Source organism: Haematobia irritans, chromosome 5 (genome assembly GCF_050003625.1).
Source record: "Haematobia irritans isolate KBUSLIRL chromosome 5, ASM5000362v1, whole genome shotgun sequence".
NCBI classification, from domain to species: Eukaryota; Metazoa; Arthropoda; class Insecta; order Diptera; family Muscidae; genus Haematobia; species Haematobia irritans.
The window spans coordinates 173,359,613-173,383,448 of NC_134401.1; the positions used below are offsets into that span (position 1 = coordinate 173,359,613).

At 33.1% G+C, this 23,836-nt stretch overlaps 1 protein-coding gene across 1 annotated transcript in view; it reads right to left on the reverse strand.

Annotated features, from left to right (window-relative positions):
* The window catches only part of LOC142240175 (serine protease filzig-like), a 92,581-nt gene extending 69,226 nt beyond the window's left edge, over positions 1 to 23,355 (reverse strand). Inside the window, exons 1-2 of the mRNA XM_075311876.1 lie at positions 22,622 to 23,355; positions 6,504 to 6,891 (exon numbers count right to left, since the gene is read on the reverse strand). Coding sequence (XP_075167991.1) covers positions 6,504 to 6,891; positions 22,622 to 22,627 — 394 coding nt within the window. The 5' untranslated portion in view covers positions 22,628 to 23,355. The remainder of the gene's footprint in view (positions 1 to 6,503; positions 6,892 to 22,621) is intronic.
* Between the last annotated feature and the right edge of the window lie 481 nt (positions 23,356 to 23,836).

Consider the following 23,836-nt stretch of genomic DNA (forward strand, 5'->3'; position numbering starts at 1 on the left):
ATGGCAAATCGAAGAAACCCCTGAGGGAAGATATGATAGCCATGATTTTGGCTTTAGTTTTTTGCATTGGTATGTTGTATTGACCATATTATATGTCGATATCTAAACATTTTGATTGAGTCAAATTGTGAATAAGTAAGTAATTTGTAGCGTAAATATGGATTCGAAACCTGGGAGACCTAAAAAATTATAAAAAAGATGAGAGAAACTTGGTTGCATCTATAAGTGGTCTGTGGTTCCTCCAATCTACTCGTGCGTGTGTTTGAACATGCGACTGGAAAGAGCATATATGCAGTTACTTTGCGTATATACGTCATTTAAATGTAAACATTTTAAGGATTTATGAAAAAATATGCTCTAAGTAAGAAGCTTTTAGAATTTTCATCAGAATGTTGGTTGTTAATAATAAATTCCTTTAACAGAATGTCTTTAGTTCCATACGAAGTTCAAGATGGGCGTATTTGTAGAACTATTTACAAATTCAATGAAATACTGAACTATTTTGTGAGAAGTACAAATTTAGTAAATCTTTATGCTTTATTTGTGTATAATTTGTCCCATTTTTCACTTCATTTAACTAACATAAACAGAAAAAAATTTCACGAAAAGTTTTCCAATTAAAGTCTTAATTGAGTTGTAAAAAAAATTCAATTAAAAATTTTATTGATTCAACAAATTTTTTAATTGAAACAAAAATTAATAGTAGAAATGTTTTAATTGAAACTGATACTGATTGAATCCGATCCGAAAATAAAAAACATTTTTTGGTGTGTATGCCAAAAATTATTAGAGTAAATGCAACTTTCTCCAAACATAATAATTCCACGAACTAACATAAAGTTAAATTAACTTTAGTGAAACATAGGGTTCAATTTTTTGAATGTTTCGAATATTGGAACCATAACAGCGCTGAAGTACTGTGAGCTAGCCGTAAAATACTGCCTATAAAAATTATGAAATGAACACACTTTTTAACATTCGTCCTTTTTTTATAATTATATAATTTTTTATAATCGTCCTCAAAACACGTCTTAATCCTTCAAACACAAAAAATTAACTAATTTATTTTTACTAATATCTCTTCCCACAAAATTCGTTCGTTCCTGGGAAGTCGTGATAAAAAAAAACACAAAAATCTCTTGCTTACAGAAATGAAATAGTAGTGCCTACAGTATGGACACTATAATTCAAGTGCTTCCAATTTTATAATTAGTTTTTGTTGGGTTTCTAGAATTAAGCAAAATTTTCCTTCGTGGTGGGCTTACTGGTTTTTCAGTGATCTATACATTCTACGATAAATATGTCTTTCTGTACTCCAGAATCATTAAAGTGTGTATGAATTACAAATAGTTGTGGTCGTCGCACTTGACCATCTCTAGTATATCCATAGCTATAGTGACCATATAGCCCCAGCTGGCAGTAAAAGTCATATTAAAGTGCACACAGATTGTATTGCTTTATGCTCCTGATGGAGCTATGCTGTAGCCTTTTCTATTGCAGTGGATATTCTATGCAAATGTATGTCAAGATTCCGTTAGAATGAAATTGATTTGCTAGTAAAGATAAATGAGCTATGGACTGCTTTTGAGAATGACTGTGGATGGAGTTCGCCTGAAAGTAATCTTGTAAGTCCATTGGAATAGGGGATGTCAATCGCGAGTTTGTTTTATTACATTACATTATACCACCAGTTTATATGAAAATATTTTCAAAGACGGCTTTACCAAATGCTTGGTATAGTGAATATCTTCAAATGAAAAAAAATTGATAGAGGCTCTTTTTTTATAAATCGTTCCACTAAATTATATTTGTGAAATAAATGGGTAATATTTTTAAATCAAATTTTTGGATTTTCATAAAGACGTAATTATATCAATGTGTTTTTACTTAAAGCTGGGAATATGAATTCACACTCAAAAAAAGTGAACTCTCTATTTTACTAAAGCCAATTTAACTTTATTGTAGTTCATGGAACTATTATGTTTGGAGAAAGTTTCCTTTACTATAATAACTTTTTGCGTACTTTAATTAAATTAACTAAAAAACGTGAAAAAATTATACACAAATTAAGCATAAAGATTTCCTTAATTCGTATTTCTCACAACATAGTTCATTATTTCTTTAAATTTGTAAATTTTACTAGAAATGCGTTCATCATGAACTTCGTATGTCACTAAAGATATTCTTGCAATTTTGAAGTCCAATTTTTTCCATCAAACTACAAATTTTCTTTAACAAGTGAAAAAAAAACTTAATTATGTCTAATAAATTTTCTTAAATTTGTCGAAAAATATTTACTTATTTGTGTGATATCGGCGTGATGCCAGCGTTTATAATACTGTTTAGTTAGAATTTTCTAAAAATATTAAAAATTTTCTAAAATTAATCGAAAGTTTTCCTTCCTGGTGGGTTCACTGTTTTTTCATTGCATTTATCGGATTTTCCTGTAACATAAAAATAAACTTTCCTTCATTAATAAAACAAAGTTTTTCATGATATCTCGAATGGCATCCCTAATTGCAAACTAGTGTGGTTTTAGAAACGTGTACACCAATATAATTTGTTTCAGATGAATGTGTCGGCAATGTTAGATTAAATTATTAAAGCATCTTACCGACAAGAGAAGTGTGAACATTTATGAACTACAAATGGAATAAAATATAACTATCGTTTGTACTTATGATCTAAGAGAAATAGACTCCACGTCTTAATGTTGTCTATTCCCTACACTAGGACATTGGTACCGATAATCATAATCTATCCTGTATTTTCACACAAATTTTTATATTATTGGTACATTGAAAAAAAGTATAGCTTGTTCATAAATTACATGCACTCAAAAAAAGTGAACCATATATTTCGCTAAGACCGATTTAACTATCATGGAATTATTACTTTTTAAGAAAGTTTCCATGACTTTAATATTTTTTGCGTACATTAGTTAAATTAACTAAAACAGAGGAACATTTTATACACAAATGAAGCATACAGATTAATAAAATAGTTCAGAATTTTTTAAAATTTTAAAATTTTACCTATAATGCGCCCATCTTGAACTTCGTATGTCACTAAAGACATTCTTGCAATTTGGAACTCCAATTTTTTCCTTCAAACTACAAAATTTTCTTTAACAAGTGAAAAAAATTAATTACGTCTAATAAATTTTTTTGAATTTGTCGAAAAATATTTACTTATTTTTGTGATATCGGCGATATGTCAACGTTTGTAATACTGTTTAGTTAAAATTTTCTACAATTAATCGAAAGTTTTCCTTCCTGGTGGGTTCACTGTTTTTTCAGTGCACATAAAAAAAAAACTTTCCTTCATTAATAAAACAAATTTTTTTTCATGATATCTCGAATGGCATCCCTAATTGCAAACTAGTGTGGTTTTAGAAACGTGTACACCAATATAATTTGTTTCACATGAATGTGTCGGCAATGTTAGATTAAATTATTAAAGCATCTTACCGACAAGAGAAGTGTGAACATTTATGAACTACAAATGGAATAAAATATAACTATCGTTTGTACTTATGATTTAAGAGAAATAGACTCCACGTCTTAATGTACACTAGGACATTGGTACCGATAATCATAATCTATCCAGGATTTTCACACAAATTTTTATATTATTGGTGCATTGAAAAAAAGTATAGCTTGTTCATAAATTACATGCACTCAAAAAAAGTTAAGAAAGTTTCCATGACTTTAATATTTTTTTTGCGTACATTAGTTAAATTAACTAAAACAGAGGAACATTTTATACACAAATGAAGCATACAGATTAACTAAATTCGTGTCTCCCATAAAATTGTTCAGAATTTTTTAAAATTTTACCTATAATGCGCCCATCTTGAACTTCGTATGTCACTCAGAGATGGTCTGTATCAAACTTTTTTAGGTTTGCGACTGTCGCAAAGTTGTAAACGTCACATACGTGTCGTAAATGTAGAAAAAGTAACAAAAGTCGCAAACTCTAAATACTTTAGTCGCGTCAGCTAGGCAGCAAATTCGATGATATCCAAGACGATGGTATGTGCGAAGAGAAGGCTTTAGTCCCCACATTTTCCCTATTGCCTTTTGCACGAGTACAGGGTAACCGTGGATTTTCTCGTCCTTTCTTAGCTTTAAGTCCTGTCCAATATAACCCCAAGGTATTTTGCACACCCACCAACGGGAATTTCGATACCACCTAAGAAAATAGGCTTGACCGTGGGAAAACTTTCACAAATTTCTGCAGAAACTCACAGCGAATGCTGTCAAAAAAATATTTAGGTTTTCTACGGTAGGTTTACGACTTTTGCGACAAACGTATTATACCGTCGCAAATGTATGTCGCAAAAGTCACAGTTTGTGACAGGCCAACCCTGAACTCCAATTTTCTCCTTCAAACTACAAAATTTTCTTTAACAAGTGAAAAAAAAAAAATTAATTACGTCTAATAAATTTTCTTGAATTTGTCGAAAAATATTTACTTATTTTTGTGATATCGGCAATATGTCAACGTTTTTAATACTGTTTAGTTAAAATTTTCTAAAATTAATCGAAATTTTCTAAAATTAAAGCCTGGTGGGTTCACTGTTTTTTTTCAGTGTATATGGTTTTTTTATAGCATACAATTCACATTTCTTGGATGTGGATAAATTGAATTTGACCAAACATTTATTGAATATAAAATCCAACATTAAGATAGATACGAGTATATTTACACAAGTGTGTATTCTTTTGTTTTTGATAAATCCTCAAAAAAATTAACAGATTGATTTAAAAAACTTTCATCGTATCGTATGCATTTTTAGTATGTATTTTTTAAAATTAAAATATGTTTATATCTATGAAAGTGATCCCTTATGTAGTGTAAATTTTCTTCCATAAAATATATTTGTTAAGTCAATATTTCATCATAAAAGAATCTTTCCATTAAATTTATGATAGTCATCTTTGATTTATTTCTTCTAATTCAATTGTCTAGCATACAACAAGCTTTTTAATAATTTCAATTTTTTGTTTGCCGATTTGAAAATTGCTCAATCAAAATCAACTAACACATATTTCTCGAGTGTACGATATGCTAAGGTGAGTGTAAATACGGCTATCTCTGCGCTTATTTGTACCTTTCTGAGATTTCAATGTGTTTGTTCCTAAAGATAAGAAATCCATCAGATAATTACGTGAGAGAAAGTTAAAAAAAAACCTCAGTCGCTGATTTAACAGAAATAAAAATAAACAAAAAACCACAACAAGAGAGATATGACAACAGCAACAACAACAATAATGAAGACTATAAGATCAGTACAGGCCACACAGAGATGGAGATGTATAATTTCGAAAAATTTTCTAAAGTGGAACATTAATGTGAGACAGGTTGTTGCTGTAGATGACTCCAACATGACTTTCATAGTCAGTGGGTGTGTATGGGGACAATTGAGATGCCTCAGTTTGTAAAATATACAAACGAATAGAAAATGCATCTTAACCCATGCCTTGGAAGCTGTTAGAAACCCACTATAAGAGTTTTATGCGGTGAGTGTATGCGAATTTTATGAAATATTTTGCACAAACAAAGCCAGATGCATTTCATTTCTTTTTGTTGTTATGGCAAAAGTTGGATTTTGTAAAGAAATTTTACTGCATTAAACTATGCTACATGAAATGGTGCGTTTTTTTCATTCTAACTAAAACTTGATATACACAGTCAGTGAACGGAGCAAAGAAACAGGTCGGAACAAGTGCGCCTAGTTCTTCATTAGTAAAACAAACAAATGGTATCAATGCTTTTAGAAAGAATTTATGCTAAAGCCAATGATTATTTAAGCTGAGAAGTATGGTGAGATATTGGTCTGAGCGGAGCAAAAGTGTGTGACTTGAATTCGATTTGGTCATCTACGCTGACCTGCTAAAGAATTTTGTAGTTTTTTTTTAAGATTTGTTTGTTTACCATAGAATTTTATAAATGCTTCACATACTTTCCAATGCTCATGAAAACGAAAGACTTAAGACACAAACTTATTTTTTTATGAGAGTTAACGTAGCCATAAACGATCAAATATTTACTTTTAATTTAGGTTTTTTTCAATTGAAAATTTTTGAAATGTATATATGAATGTAATCAGAACCATGTAATTGGAGCTGGTAACAATTATTTTACATCGTTCTTAAACTAATGAGAGACGGCATTGATTTTTACTTTTAAGTTAATTAATTTTAATTTTTGTTAGGTTAACTCAGTTTTAATTTGATTGTTAATCATATATTCCTGATTAAATTTATAGAAACTAATCGGAGGTATTCAAGCAATTTTTTGTTTTTATCATGAATATATCATGGCTTTCTATATATAAACCATTTTTGTTTGCCACCCATATGGAAACAAAACAAAATTAATTTTTTCCAGTGAACACATTTTTATCGATGCTACTCCTCATGGGAAAGTTAGACCCCACCCATTTTGACAACCATTATCTCTTTAACACAATTTGATGGAATTTATCTTCTACTTACATTGTGCTAAGCTGGGATTATCAACAAATACTGGATTTGTTGCTGCCGTTGTTATCAACGTCGTTAGAATCAATGTGGTGATGCTGATCAGGTTCATTAGACTGCTGAGACGACTTCTGCTGCTCGATGGCTGCTTTTTCACTGGGCTATGCGGAACACTGGTGAGCTTCTGATACTGATGACGTTGATGGGTATGATGGTTGGCTTGATTTTTGATTTGTGTGAAATGTTTCCTCAATTTGGTGCAGAACATGGCTGCAGATGTGGATGAAGAAGGCGGTCGTGGGGCTTCTTTGGATGGGCGGGTATTGTTTCCGGTGTTTGTGTTCACATATTCACAATATATGGGCGGCGAACTATTCGCATTTGTTATTTTGTCCGGTCCCATCTGCAAGAAGAGAAACAAAATAAAAATTACCAAATCGTATAATGCAGAAACTTGAGTTAGTCATATGCAAATTTTCTATAAAAATTATCAAAAAAACTTTGATCAATTGGTCAATGTAACCATGAGTCACTGTTAAATACGTTGACATTTCCAGAAATAAAAGAACTCATTGGAGTCTGAGATGGTTTTTAGTCAATGAGTAAGCAAATTTCTTGCATATGCCCATGACACACTCTCCACATACCGATTGTTTTGGAAAACCACAGTCATTGTCATAATCCTTAAGTGAGTTCCTCATAATTTCTTACAATTACCAATGTAAATTACCCCATTTTCTTCTTCAAAAGAAGTCGTCGACCTGAGAAAAAGCTCTCTCCAAAAATTTATCAATTCGCAATACTGTGCTTGGCCACAATTTCACAAGAACTTCTTAGGAAATATGGAGAAAAGAAGTCAACATTTGCTTTTTTAATGTCTATTTGACAGTTTTAAGATTTGTAATTCTAACACCTCTCCATTTCAGCGCTATCAATTTTTTATCTTCTCTTTCGTTAGGAATTCCAACTTCTTGTTAAAAGTAGAACAAAAGCCTAGTATGCGGTTATATAAAAAAAAATGAGACAAACATTGTCGTGTGATATGCCTTTTTTGTTTAGTCAGAACATTTTTCTTATTCTTTGGCATTGGCATTATCGTCTCCGGTTTCTTCATTCATCTGCCTTCTGTTTGAAGTCTTGAATTATGTCTTATTCTTAAGCAGTGAGTATTGCGTAACAGGTCGTTGACATAATCATCTCAAATGACAATCAGAGTTTACTTGTTCGGGCAAATAAACGCAAAAAAGAAGAATATAAGTGAAATGTAAGAAATGAAGCCACAAGGTAATTTAGGAGAAATTATAGAAATGTTGGAAATATGACTTTTTAAATGTGAGGCAATTGTTATCAGTAGCAAACATTTGAAATTTAATAGTGTGAAAAGTCACATTGTGTAAGAAGTGATTTTGCGACTTTTTTCATGTCGAGTTAGAAATTTGGAAAAGTAGGCTTACATTTTCTTGATTTTTGAGGAATCGTTTTTCGAGTTTTGTGATTATTGAAAACTTGCTTTTGATGAGTTATCTTAACTGTAGAAGTTCTTTCATATACCTGGAAAATCCCAAAAGTCTGAAACTTTTAGGATGGATCCATATATGCCTTCACAGGACATGATTTCTTGGCCTAGGAATATAACATGTTCAGGTATACACACAAAAAAATAACTGCAAATAAATATTAACAACTTTATTTGTATGTAGAATCTGCTTATGCTCAACAAATTTGTCTATTGAACATGAGGCATTTGTTGTTGAAATGTGTTTGTAGATGCTTCACAGAGGAAATAATAGAAATATTCTGAATTTTCAACAAATTGCTTTGTTGCGAAAATAGTTGACTGCTATCGATATGAAAACAAAAATACAAGACTGGTTACGCACACATCGCTGAGAATATGACCGAAAGCTATATTTATATATTTTATATATTATTTGTATATTTTTCAATATGGTAGTTTCTTAAATGTGTTTTTGTATGAGATAAATAATAAAACCATATTAATATCGGGATTAGAGTTATTACAATTCTAATTAACTAGAATATATAGCACTGGGAAAAAAGTTGTCAAAATGCTTGCTAGACCCGGGACTACTCAAATTTAAAATTGTCAAACATTTACAAAACTGAGTATAGGATTTTCGACACAAAAATGTTACATGTTCCCCGTCCAAAAATAACATTTTGGTCATATTCCTTCTCTGTGTGTACTTAACAAAATATCTCCAAAATTGTTCCGGCAATTTTGCAATTTTGGTGCAATTCATAGCAAAATTCTGTCAATTTTAATTTCAATTTAATTTTTTATCAATACACCAATAAATTTGTTACAGGTCATTGATAAACTCCAACAAACCACAATCAAATTTTTTCGTTCAAATTCAAAAATATTTGTTGACGATTAAACGTAACGTTCAACAACAAATATTTTGTACTGTTTGATGCTCAACAAATTACTTACAAATTATGTTATTGAGAACACAAATTATTTGTTGCCTTCTGATGGTGACGATTGCTAACAACTTTTTTGTAATAATGGTTATTAAAAGTACAAATTAGTTTGTTGCAGGAAAATTAACAAATTTTGTTATTGGTTTTCCAACAAAAGTTATTGGTTCTCAAACTTATTTTTATCTGTGTAGGGTAAATGTTTTTGAATTTTGATATTATTCTTTCGGACATTCCAATCCTGCCTCGTTGTTTGTAATGTTTGATACTGATTAAAATCTCTATTTTGTATATAGGGTATTTATGGTTTAAATAATGCCTAAATATACGAAATATATTATATTTTGAACCTACTTAACAAAAGCTTGACATTTCATTAATGTGAATACTAAAAGAACGTAGTCGGTTTCAAGTGTTATTACGTCGTTAATTTTTTTGTTTGAAAACTTTCGATGAATATGAATTTCACTTTTATTTCAACCCATTACAAATATTGAGCCACCGTGGCCTATTTAAATTGCAAATGAAGCATTGAACATTTAAATATTCCATTTTATTGGCAATCCACCAAAAGATAAAAATAAAAAAAAAAATCAAAATAAAACTCTTCTCAAATCTCACTTCATTGTTTTCTAGTTGGCTTTTATAGTTGTTTCGAAAATACTACGGCATACTGACTACCATACAAACCAGAAGTTGTGATAATTTGCAAATCGAACACAAAGAACGTGACCTAAATTCTCTGGTAACAACCAAATAGGTGTGATTTTCGTATGGAAATTAGGCCAAAAATCTCGTGTTTGAGAACCTGTTAATGGCTTAAACAGATTGAGGCTCAGATAGAAGCAATGGGCAAGCGTTTAAGTGTCAGCAGATATCTACGTCATTGAACATTCAGACTGGTCAAGTATTAAAGATGGTTTTGTATGCTAATACCAACAGCTATTTCTACGGCTAACAAAATGTTCCTCTCAAGATTCGTTTGAAAAGGACACAGTGCATTACAATTCTTTTCAGAGAAAGTTGCCAACTTGCAAAGCTGACAGAGCCAGTATTTTTGTATGCAAAATGTGATCCCGACATTGAATCACTTGGCATAAAAGCCATTTAAGCGATTACCCAGCCATAAGTAGCGGTGTCTTTCCTTGGTATGCCAGAAGCCAATAACTTTGTAGCTTTTAGTTTTGCAAGTTAAAAATTTGTTTCGTTTATTGGCATTTATTTGATTTATTTCTATAACCCAGTTAAAATCGTGTTTGAGTCATCGACATTCATTCGTAGAAATAACTCTTCCTTCAACAATGAATTTGAGGTCCAAGTAAACTTTGAAATAACGAATGGTGACAGTAATGACCAAATCATATGACAAAATCGTTGCGATTAAAATAATTTAAAATTATGTAGGAAAAGTGACATTTATGTGGAACTATTTCGAATTTAATCTTGTTTAAGCAAGGAATAACAAAGTTCCTTTCGCCATGTTATAGTTTGTCCGTTAATTGATTAAATTAAATTAAAATGTGCCTCCCAGAAATTGATCATGTGATCGAGATATATTGTGATATATTTGTAAGCATTTTTTTTTCTTTTCTTATAATTTCTGTGAAGTAACTTACCTATCCAGCAAAAAAATTTGGAAGTTCTTCCAAAGGCACAACTTTAAAAGCCCTTCCAGGAGATGTACTCCCAATGATGGTACACCCAGAAAAAAGTGACCCCTTCTTTAAGTTAAAATGAACTCATTGTGAAGAAAGTTGAACTTCGTATAGCGCCAAAGACATTTTTATTTGTTTGAACGATGTGATTTTCGTAGAAATTAGGTATAATGCATTCCATATATTAGTTAACATTTTCCTATATTTATGTACCACTATACTACAGAATGAAAAAATTTAACTGATTTGAATTCATATATGGAATGATTTTATTGAAATTTTTTCATTCACATGGACAAATCTTACACATTTGTGGTAAAACTTTTACTTCATAATTAGAACTGCTTACCTTCGTTTTTAAATACAATTTTATTTATTTATATAAGCAATTTTATCTTCAATAAAAGACATGTTTTATTAATATATTGAATATATTTATTAAGAATCAACAGCATCGAATCTCCTTGAAATATTAGTTTATTATTCCGCTGTTTCCAATTTCCATGTGATATTATCAACTGTAAAACGCACTTTTTCTTCTTCTTGTACTTTTCACTTTTAATAAGTTGCTGCCTGACAATTTTGTCCTCCTTTTACAATTTCAATACCTACAAATATAAAAAATCATAAACCATTTTTGTTACAAAAGGTTAGCGTCACTGAATATTACCTGATAATTGAAGATTCCAATATGAAGACAAATGAAAGGGTTGTTATTCTGCTGGTGTTTTCTTTCTTTATATACCATCACGAACATTGATAGATTTATTTTCAAAAAAAGAAAATTTTTCTCACTAATTTAAAATAATAAATATTTTATATATTTTATTTGTTATTTATTATATTATTTTACCATATTATTTTTTAACAATCTTTCCGTATACCACAACAACGCGATTCCAACTAAAAAACAACCCATGCGCAAACATATCGATTACACCCACGCGCAAACACATCGATTGCGATGACAGGTATCGATTGCAGGTAGACAATAGAAATATAGGAAAATTTCCTATATTCTAACAAGTGTGTTTCCTTAAGTTTTGAAAGGATTGCATACTTCTTAGTACGAATGAACTAAAATATTTTTCTATGCCAAGTGTTGTTCGTATGTATGAAAAACTTTCTATTATAAAGGAAGTCGCAATTATCATTTTATAAGAAATTTTACTAATTTTGAGGAAACTTGGTTTTAGTTCGGTTTTTGTTTATTTTTACGAATGCTTTGTTATCGGTAAATAAAATTTTCTTGTTCAGTAGTAAATTCTTATACCCAGCGAGGAAAATAGTATGAGTAAAATTCCATGCCTTATTCTAGTTAATGAACTATTCCTAACTGCTTACAGTTTAGGATTTTTTACTGAAACGAGTAAATTTTATTATTTCTCACAAAAATTTACCTTAATGGAAATAAAATGGATAAACTATATTGATGAAAAATTTTTCCTTTAGTTTCGAAGGCACTTTTTTCTGGGTGTATTTATTTTAACTACCCAGGAAGTTGTTTTAATTCAATTTTTTTATACCTTCCACCATAGGATGGGGGTATATTAACTTTGTCATTCCGTTTGTAACACATCGAAATATTGCTCTAAGACCCATAAAGTATATATATTCTGGGTCGTGGTGAAATTCTGAGTCGATCTGAGCATGTCCGTCCGTCCGTCCGTCTGTTGAAATCACGCTAACTTCAGAATAAAACAAGCTATCGACTTGAAACTTGGCACAAGTAGTTGTTGTTGATGTAGGTCGGATGATATTGCAAATGGGCCATATCGGTCCACTTTTACGTATAGCCCCCATATAAACGGACCCCCAAATTTGGCTTGCGATTGCTCTAAGAGAAGCAAATCTCATCCGATACGGCTGAAATTTGGTACATGGTTTTAGTATATGGTCTCTAACCACCATGCAAAAATTGGTTCATATCGGTCCACTTTTACGTATAGCCCCCATATAAACGGACCCCCAAATTTGGCTTGCGATTGCTCTAAGAGAAGCAAATTTCATCCGATCCAGCTGAAATTTGGTACATGGTGTTAGTATATGGTCTCTAATAACCATTATAAAATTGGTCCACATCGGTCCATAATTATATATAGCCCCCATATAAGCCGATCCCCAGATTTGACCTCCGGAGCCTCTTAGATCAGCAAAATTCATCCGATACGGTTGAAATTTGGTACGTGGAGTTAGTATATGGTCTCTAACAACCATGCAAGAATTGGTCCATATCGGTCCATAATTATATATAGCCCCCATATAAATCGATCCCTAGATTTGTCCTCCGGAGCCTCTTGGAGGAGCAAAATTCATCCGATCCGGTTGAAATTTGGAACATGGTGTTAGAATGTGGTCTCTAATAAACACGCAAGAATTGGTCCATATCGGTCCATAATTATATATAGCCCCCATATAAACCGTTCCCCAGATTTGATCTCCAGAGCCTCTTGGAGGAGCAAAATTCATCCGATCCGGTTGAAATTTGGAACGTGGTGTAAGTATAGGGCCGCTAATAACCATGTCAAAATTGATCCATATCGGTCTATAGTTATATATAGCCGATCCCCAATCACACAAAAATTGGTCCATATCGGTTCATAATCGTGGTAGCCACTCGAGCCAAAAATAATCTACCAAAATTTAATTTTTATAGAAAACACTGTCAAAATGTTATTTCTGTAGAAAATTTTGTCAAAATTTTATTTCTATAGAAAATTTTGTCAAAATTTTATTTCTATAGAAACTTTAAACTTATTTATATACGTATTTAATCGTCCTTTTTTAGTTTAATATATACCACATATGGACTATGTGGTATATATTACAGTGTTAGGAAGTTTTAATATACCTTGCCATCGGCAAGCGTTACCGCTACCCAAATAATTCGATTGTGGATGACATTCTTCAGTAGAAGTTTCTACGCAATCCATGGTGGAGGGTACATAAGCTTCGGCCTGGCCGAACTTACGGCCGTATATACTTGTTATAACTTGGTTTTTTCCATACTTTTAATGGATAATTTTACCTTTTTTTGTTTCAAATAGGTTAAAAACAAAGTAAGAATTCATAAAATGGTACAAATCATTTAAATTTTGTCGACAAAAATGCTAAATCCAATCTGAAAAAATTGTGAATTTTTGAAAATATTTGAGGTCAAACGTTTCCGATATAAATAATATCACAGATTTTTTTAATTTACATCCAATACATTGAATTCGGATCAGACATAAAGAAGTGATGCAAATTCAGTGCAACGTGTTAAATTCATCGCTTCTGCGTAAATTTTGCACCACTTCCGGATCCAAAAAGAACATTTTCATTACTTTTTTGGCGACGCTTTTTTTGCTGGGATACTTACTTACTCTCCTGAAATGTCACTTTCAAGGAATGCATTTTGATGAAATGGAAATAAAATGACTGTTATAAGCAAAATTTGCCTCACGACAATATTTTTTTCAGTGTATAATTTAGAAAATATTTCACTAATTTCTACTTTTTTATTATCAAGAAATTCTCAACGAAAACGTTGCTATGTTAACTCGAAGTAAGCTTTTGGCCTCTGGGGCCATAGGAGTGTAAATCGGGCGAAAGCTATATATAGGAGCTATATCTACACTGAAAAAACAGTGAACCCACTAGAAAGAAAACTTTCGGTTAATTTTAGAAAAGTTTGAATTTTTGTAGAAAATTTTAACTAAACTGGATTACAAACGTTGGCATCACCCCGATGGCATTAAAATAAGTAAATATTTTTCGACAAATTCAAGAAAATTTATTAAACATAACTAAGTTTTTTCACTTGTTAAAGAAAATTTTGTAGTTTGAAGGAAAAACTTGGAGTTAAAAATTGCAAGAATGTCTTTAGTGACATACGAAGTTCACTATGAACGCATTTGTAGTAAAATTTGCAAATTTAAAGAAATACTGAACTATTTTGTGGAAGACACGAATTTAGTTAATCTTTATGCTTCATTTGAGTATATTTTTTTCCTCGGTTTTAGTTAATTTAACTAACGAACACAAACAATTATTAGAGTAAAGGAAACTTTTTCCAAACATAATAATTCCATGAACTAAAATAAAGTTAAATTGGCTTTAGTGAAATAGAGAGTTCACTTTTTTTTGAGTGTAAATCTGAACCGATTTCAACCAAATTCGGTACGTATGTTAATTCTACTCCCTGTGCAAAATTTCACGTCAATCGGAACAAAAGATTGGCCTCTGAGGCCATAGGAGTGTAAATCGGGCGAAAGCTATATACACTGAAAAAAATATTGACCTAATATGGAAGATTATGCAACTTAAATTTTAGGACTCGAAATTTACGAACTTTACGAAATTTAAGTTTATAATCCTTGCATCAAAATTTTTTTCATTAAATTTAGGACACAAATCTTGAAATTATGCGTGACTCTGTTGAAGTTGTAGATCTTTGAAGTAAGGAAAATGTTCCTTAAAATAAAGAAAAACGTTTTTAATTTAAAGAAATCGTCTTTAACTCAACTGACATATTGAATTTTTAAATTTAAGATATAAATGCTTCAAATATAGGCTAAGACTTATTTCAAAGATTTGCATCTTTGGTTTAAAGTTTTTTTAGCATTAAGAAAACAGTTTTTACTTTGAAGTACTTGGTATAATTTGGATTTTGAAACTGGTATTTGTTTGTACATTAATAGCTTTAATATATCGCAATCAGAGAATAAAAATTCGATAAATGAGATCTGTATCCAATTTTAATTTTATCGATCCTAGATTTAAAGCCAGGGAGGTCCCTAAAAATGTATTTATTTTAAAGAAGCCGCATCTTTGGCTCGGAATCAATACCAAAATCCTTAAAGGAAGGTCAAAATCTTTAGACCCAAGTAAAGTTTTTTTTTGAGTGTATGAGAGCCATATCTGAATTTGAACCGATTTCACTGAGATTTTGCAAAATTTACGAGATTCGCAAAATACTCGATTATACTAAATTGGAAGAAGATTGGTTGATAAAGACGTCATTTATGACCAGATCGGTTATAAATATATATGGCAGCTATATCTAAATCTGAACCGATTTTTTCCAAAATCAATAGGGATCGTCTTTGAGCCGAAAAAGGACCCCATGCCGAATTTGAGGACGATCGGACCTAAACTGCGAGCTGGACTTTGCACACAAAAATACATCAACAGACAGACGGACGGACATCGCTAAATCGACTCAGAATTTAATTATAAGCCGATCGGTATACTAAAAGGTGGGTCTATGACTACTCCTTCTCGGCGTTACATACAAATGCACAAACTTATTATAGCCTGTAGTACAGTAGTGGTGAAGGGTATAAATACGTTCTTTATGCCAAGCGAAATTCGCATTCGTATTTTAGGGACTACAAATCTTTGGCCTCAATGTAATATTTTTCATTGAATTGTTACTTGATTATAAAGCTAAAAATCATTTAAAATTAGGGAACGTGTGTACTAGTAACAAGTATACTAAACTTAAATTTATAAATGAATTGGGTTTTAGTGTAATCAATACCAGAGACGTCAACGAAGAAATCGGGACATGGTACGCTTTTTTCACTGCTACTTCTGGTGTCAATTCCTCGAGTCAGCTTCAATCGCGATTAGTCATGTGGTAAAAACGCACTAATAAAAAAGTGAAATTAATTTTGTTTAAATTTCAGTCGACTAGGTGTGCGCCTGCGCATTGATGGTTGTGTGTGAATGTGCGGTTTCTAGGGAAGTTCCGAATGTTTATATGTTCACAGTGGCTGTGTTAATGTAAATATATACGGGTTTTATTTCTGCTGAACAGCTTAAAGGTTGCCTGCCATTTGCCTGGTGTTAAGCATTTGTCGTTGTTATTTTTTTTTTGTAAATATTTCTTTTTTATTTGATCAACGAGAATGTTAAAAAAGCGAAAGTTTTTTATTCAGACTTTAGAGGGCCAACCATAAATGGCTGCTTTTACCCACACTTTGGCCTTTTTTGAATTGTTAGTAAATTATTTTCTTGGATGTCAAATAAAAGTGAAAAGCCAAGTTGGTTGATCGCGACATCATCATCATCATATGGTAGTGTAGGTAAAAAAGATTCTTCTGAAGATGCGACAATGATCGGAGAGCAGCAACATATTCGCCTCATATACCACGCATTATGTTAATGTGTTTGTCCATACAAGTGAATGAGTGATACATAATAATTTGTCTTATGCTTATGTTATTCTACTATGAGGTTATGCGAGAATAGTACTATAAAATGGGATATCTATTAAGTTTATCATTTCGTTGGTATAACCTTTAATTGATTCAAATATGCTAAAAAGAGTAAAGTGTTGATTTGGCACCCAAAGGCACGACTCCATTAGAATAAAGACTAAAAGGTTTCAAAATCTTAACATCTTACATTTTAGGCCATAAAATGTAAGGTGCACAAAATAAAAATTTATAAAAAGTAAAGAAATTTGAAATGAAATAATATTTTTAATCTTTGTTTAAAAATATTTCTCAATAAATTTTGGATAATGATATTGAAATGTGAGCCGTTCCCTTAAATTCGTATGTCAGTGAAAAAATTGATAATACAGTAATCGTGAAAATATTGACCTAATATGAAAGATTATGCCACCTAAATTTTAGGACCAGCAATAGAGATACATTTCTTTAAAATAGATAAATTTTAATCGAAAGAAAGATTATAATCTTTGCTTTAAAAATTGTTTTCATTAAATTTAGAACACAAATCTTTTAAATTTGTGTCCCTCCTTTAACGTCGTATGTCCATAAAGTAAAGCAAATTTTCCTTGAAGTAAAGAAATACATGAAATGCAAACGACCTTCAAATCTGGTTCATATAAAAAATGTACAAATATTTCCACACATAATATTGTCAAGTATTAGACCTACACCAATTCATCCTGGTGTAGGGCACATTTTATTCGGTCCCACTTATGTTTTGTTTTCCATTGTGTTAAAATTTCTTTCATTTCATGTTATGCTTTATTTTGGCATATTTATAGCATTCATTATTAAAACAGATTAACAAGTTGGAAGAATGGCCAGAAATTTCTTTTCTTGTTAGTTTTTTTTTCTTTTTGAGAGGTTTTGGGATTTTGTTTGACTGCACACTATCTAGTCGCAAAATTATAACGACATAAGTTTAATTTTTAACAACTTTTACTTGAACACTCATAAATTCGGACAAGGTGCTTTTTTTGTCAAAGCATTACAACATATTTGTCGTTATTGTGTGCGACTCGAAGAATGATCATCAATACGGCAAGTGAAAGAAATTCGTTGAATAGTGCTATGATAGTTTGAGTTTTATATTTGAGTTTTTGTTAATAACAAAATAATATAAAGCAGCAGCAACAGTAACAGCAGTTGCTCTTTTAGTAGCATAGTACATCAGTTATGAGTGTAATATTTTCTTTTTAATAGATTTCATAATTTATTATGTCAACGTTGGCCAAATACGATGATGCTTTTTGGTATTTGTTTTTGGCAATTCATGGTTTTTGGGCTACCCCCTCTTCGCCTTTGTTCATGTGTGAAACTATTACCTAACATTTGAGAATTTCACTTTTCCATATACATAAAAAAGCTCAACAAAACTAATATGGTATTGTAAAAGTGATCAATATGATTTCATTATAATGGAATTTGTTTATATTGTCATGAGGTTAGGGATTACACGTGCTCTATTTTTGATGCTACTCATATTCCCATCATTCCTATTTGTAGGAAATTTACAGTGAGAGCCCTCTCGAACCTCGCTACAAGGGATGATGGGATTTCAGTCACCTTTGGCGATGAGACTGATCCAAGAGATGCGCCAAATACTTCAACCGACAGTTTGTCGAGCATCCCGAGAGTGATACAGCGAAAAGGAGAGCCACTCGTCGCACACGTGGTCTCCGAGCCGACGACACACCACAATTTACCGCAGCCGAAGTTACCAATGTCATCAACAGCGCTAAACCATCCAAGGCGCTGGGCCCCGGCGGAATTTCAATGCATCTGGGAATACTGGGAGTTGAGAACCTGACCAGACTACTCAATTTGTCCTTGGAATCACCCATTATACCCGATGTCTGGAATGGGAAGAGTGATTCCACTTGATTGAAGCCATGCAAAGATTCGAGTAAAGGTGAATCGTACAGACCGATATCCCTTCTCTCGCCAGTAGCCACGACACTTGAGGCACTACTCCTCCCCAGCCTTGTGGAGAATTTTCCAGCTGCCCACCATCAACATGGATTCCGTAAGGTACACAGTACGACGACAGCCTTACATGCCATTTCGACACATATCAATATGGGACTTAATCAGCCCAAGCCGTGTCACAGGACGGTCCTCGTGGACACACAAAAATTTTTTTTTCTGGTTCAATCACGAAATTAATTGATCCAATTAATTTTTTAATTGAAATGTCTTCAATCACAGAAATGATAGTATCAATTAAAAAATTAATTGATACTATTAATTTTTGTGATTGATTTTTGTTTCAATTAAAAAATTTGTTGAATCAATTAAATTTTTAATTGAATATTTTTTAAAACTCAATTAAAATTTTAATTGGAAAAATTTTCGTGAAATTTTTTTCTGTGTATGCAGACTATTGCACAATCATGGCATCCGGGCCCATTGTTGATGACATTTGCGATCGATTGAATGTCTACCTCGCCGATCTTACCAGTTATTTCACTGCAAGAGGATATCTCCCACCAAATCCTCTGCCACACTATTCACATGGACGGCGGAAGTACGCAGACAGTTCAATGTCAGAGTCGATGGCGAAACAATTCCGACAACAAATTACCCCAAGATTCTCGGGGTCACATTCGGAGTAGAAACAAGGTCCTCAAGTCGCTTGCCGGCAGCACTTGTGGTGCGGACAAAGAAACCTTGTTAACTACATATAAGACATGGACGGCGGAAGTACGCAGACAGTTCAATGTCAGAGTCGATGGCGAAACAATTCCGACAACAAATTACCCCAAGATTCTCGGGGTCACATTCGGAGTAGAAACAAGGTCCTCAAGTCGCTTGCCGGCAGCACTTGTGGTGCGGACAAAGAAACCTTGTTAACTACATATAAGGCTATTGGCCGATCAGTGGTAAACTATGCAGCGCCAGTGTGGACACCTAAAACGAACGATACGCAGTGGAATAACATACAGACCTGTCAGAACGCTGCCCTTAGAACCAGTGCCTCTTGGGTTGCCATCGAAGTTGTCATCCGAATCACCATCTTGTGGATAGACAACCTCCACCCAGCAATGTAAGGGTTGATCTTCACTTTCTAGAGCCCGAGATCCAGCGTTACAAAATAGAGCCTCTAGATCAGGCAGCATACCTGACAGGTCTGAACAGGATTCATGAGGATACTGTAGCTGAAGCGGTGAGAAGCTACAAGGTTAATCCTGTTCTCGGAGTCCGACCGCCGCCCATAGCACCGGGCGGCGGTGCTATGGGCTATGCAGCCGCCTTAATTCATACTTATCAGCGAATGATAGCAGCGTAGCTGACGTGTGTCCTATCTGTAATCAAGGGCCACATGACACTCGTCACCTTTTTTGCTTGCCCAGCTAAGCCTACCCGTCTCACTATCAGATCACTCTGGACACACCCCATCCTTGTCGCAGAGTTCCTTGCTCTGGCTACCAGCTGAACTACACAAACATAGAACAAAATGGATGAAACTACATTAACAACTGTTACAACAACAACAACTATAATGTACCACATTTTCGTAAATGATTACTGTCGAAATTTTGTCAGATTGGACGTGAATATCACGATCAGACATGCACGATCAGACGTGCATGTTACGTTTTAATTAGTTTCACTTTCAAATGTCTCGTTGTCCATTGGTCTTCTCCATTCTTTATGGTGTATTCTCTGTTATTGGTTCGAGACTTGGCTCTGTTGTAAACCAAAAAAATGTACATTGCAAATTTCAAATTTCTATAATTTATTTTTGAACATATGTAAAAGCTAATAGGAGCTTTAACTAGATTTACTAGATAAAATAAATAGATAAATAGAAATAATAAAAATACTTCATAATATTTTATTGTATCAAATTTTAGTAATATCTACTCTGAAATTAGCATTTCTTTTCTGTGGAACGAAAGTTTAGACAAACAAAGTTGTTTTTAGAAAAAAAGATTAGGGACAATCGCTTTCATAAATTCGGTTTTAATTACCCTTAAAGAAAATAGTTTAGAATAAAGGGGAATATTGTTTGTCTAAAATTTCGTTCCGAAGGAAAGAATTTTTCCTCGTTCCAAAGGAAAGTATTTTTCGCTTAGTTCCTCGTATCAAAACTTCTCTTATCTAAACTGTCTATAGGATGATCATAATTGCAAGCCTTCCATTTTTTTGTTTAAGGATATTTGTCGTTACTGTTTGCGCTGCGAATCTGAAAATTTATAATTTTCCCCCTCAAGCCAATTGAATACAAACAAAAGACTTAAGACACACACTCACACAGATTTAGTATGATCAAGTGTAGTTCAACGACAATTAGCAAATCGTAAGCAAATTATAAACTTAACTTTGGGAAAATCTCATCTGAAAATTTCTAAGGCGTGCAAACATCAGATATAAAATGTAAAAACATTTTTAAACATACATTTTGCTAAGCAACAATTTAAACTTTTCCAGTTGTTCTATTGAATCTCTTCCACATGACAAAGCTACAATATCTTATGTCATTCTTAGACATAGATATAAAGAACATTTATGATGGCAAATGGAAATGAAGTGGATTTTAATTGGCCCCCTCTTTAGTTTAATTGTAACATTGGATTGATGCGATTTGAATAGGATGAAGAAACACAACATCTCTATGGGGTAGAACGTTGAAGCGACGACATAGAAGAAGCTCTATGTCATTGTCATTTGTTACAGAAGAAGGAAATGAAGTAAACTTACCGTAAAAAATGAATAAAGAATACCAATGCTGATCGTTTGTAATGGCTAAAGACTCTTCTTGAACGAACACACAAAAAAATTTTCTTCTCCTCCTACTCCGTGATTCCTAGTGGTTGGCCTGTCGACCGGAATTGAAGCACACTCTATTCCTTCTTCCAATGTAGGCCTATGGAGTTGTGGAGTAATGCAGAGCAAAGATGTTGCAAAATTATGTTAATACCAAATGATACAAGCTGGTCGGTCGGTCGGACGGATGTGGACGATGAAGAAGACGACGTTAACGACAACGACAATGATGTGTGTTCTCTTTTGAATGCGGTTAAATGTCTTTACCACCACTGCTACTCGTTGGCACTGCTACAGATGCTCTTACGGAATCTGATTGCGAGTTACAGCTACAGCTGCGACTTGCCAGGAAGAAGAAGTTGGCTAATGCAAGCACGTACCTACATGCGATGGTTTGATTCACCGATTCTTGTGGCAGGAATGCTGTTATACGGTGGTATTTTCCTCTTTGTTCACATCTACCGATGGTATTGCAGAAGAAGAGAACCTGTTGTCGCTACAGCTATGCCGTGGCAGCCACACCAAGAAGTGGAAGAAGAAGATAATGATGCTGATGATATCGAGTGCCAATGGCAAGAAAAAAATCTTGTGGTTTTTGGACCAAAAAGTTCTACTCTGCCAGGCCACGAACCAACCCAACAAATGTGTCAAACAAACGGCCAGAACTGCGTGTAAGACAACGGAGTGAATGGTGCTGTTGGTAGTGGTGATGGTGGTGGCTTGATTTGATGTCAAAAGCCTTTTGCCAAAGATTGCAAAGAATAATTTAGCCACTGTTTCGTTTCAGGTGTGCTCGTGCGTATAGGCCTTGTAAACCTGGAAGATGGAAGAATGGCAATAAGCTTGCACTGGTAGTTGTGGGCAATTTGGGATAGACAAGACGTTGGAGTAGCATGGACCACTGATTTTAATGTGAAGAAAGGGGCCACTGTAACTGCTTCAGAGTACGAAATAATAAATCTTAACAACTTTAGAAAGTATGTCCGGGGATCAAAGGAGTAAGTGTTTGACTTTAATGTTCACCCTGAGCAGCACTCACATTCATAATTTGCAAATTCTCATATCTTCTGCCAAAAAATCCAATTGAGTTTGGGCCAAGTGTCTTGACATTGACTACAGAAGCCAGTTGTGTACGAGTGTGTCCGATTGTGTGACTCTTTAACTGTTTTGATCGATGATGATTATGATTGGGGGGGGATAACACCGCGTTTATTTTAACGTTTCTCTTGAAGTTTGTGTCTTAAGTCTTTTGATTTTCCTATTCTTGTTTTTTTTTTTTAATTCTCAAAACCACTGAATATTTATGGATTATTTTGTTTTGCTTTGCTTTTTTTAAAAATGATTTTCTTCACTGGCTTTCTTTCACACCATATTTTTGTTACTTTTTTTAAATAATTGAATGATTGATTAGTGGTATACGAAGACACTTTTGACGTTTTTCACCTTTTCGTTAAAATTAATTTCATAATTTCTTTGAAGCAACCGTTATGATTTTTTGGTCAAATTGAACAACACTTTGAATCTTATTTTTCACATAAAATGAACGTGTTTAATTTTTTAATTTTTCTTTCTTTTGAGTGGTTTTATTTTTGTTTATGTATTTTCCCTTGGCGTTTTTCTCTATTACTTTGTCTTCACACTCACAAAGCGGGAATTGTTTGCGGCCGTATTCCAGAAAGCCTGTCCGACAAAGGCAAATGTAAAACACCAACTGAAGATCCGAAAGTAATAAGCTTTAACATTAAGACACATTTGCGCTTTGCTTTGGACGTCGTCTGGTTGGTTGTTTGCTTGACGGAAGATGGAAATTGTCTGCAGATGGCCTGGTTGGGCAGAGGATTAGCCAAAGGCTGGAGAAGGCCATAGCTTGATGGGCAGAGCAGTTTGCATGGTGTATATGTAGAAACCCCAATGGAGGCCGCACTGTTGCTTAGCAGTCTGCCTCCACGTTATGTAGTCAACTAACACGACAACGTCAACGTTGTCGTTTCATCAACAACTATGAAGAAAAATTCTCATCATTGGGAGCCAGTACGATTTCATCTCTTTTATCAGTCTCTGACAATGATCAAAATTCACTGAAAGTTTCTCCAGAATAATGGCTAGAACTAACGACATGTGTATCTTACATTCTCTAATTGGCCTAAGCGGAATTTTTTATTTTTTTGGTTTGTTTAAATAGTCATCGTCGATCTTAGATTTTTAGGTGAATTTTTTGATGTGGTGTTTAGGTTGTGGGTTTATTTGTTTAGTA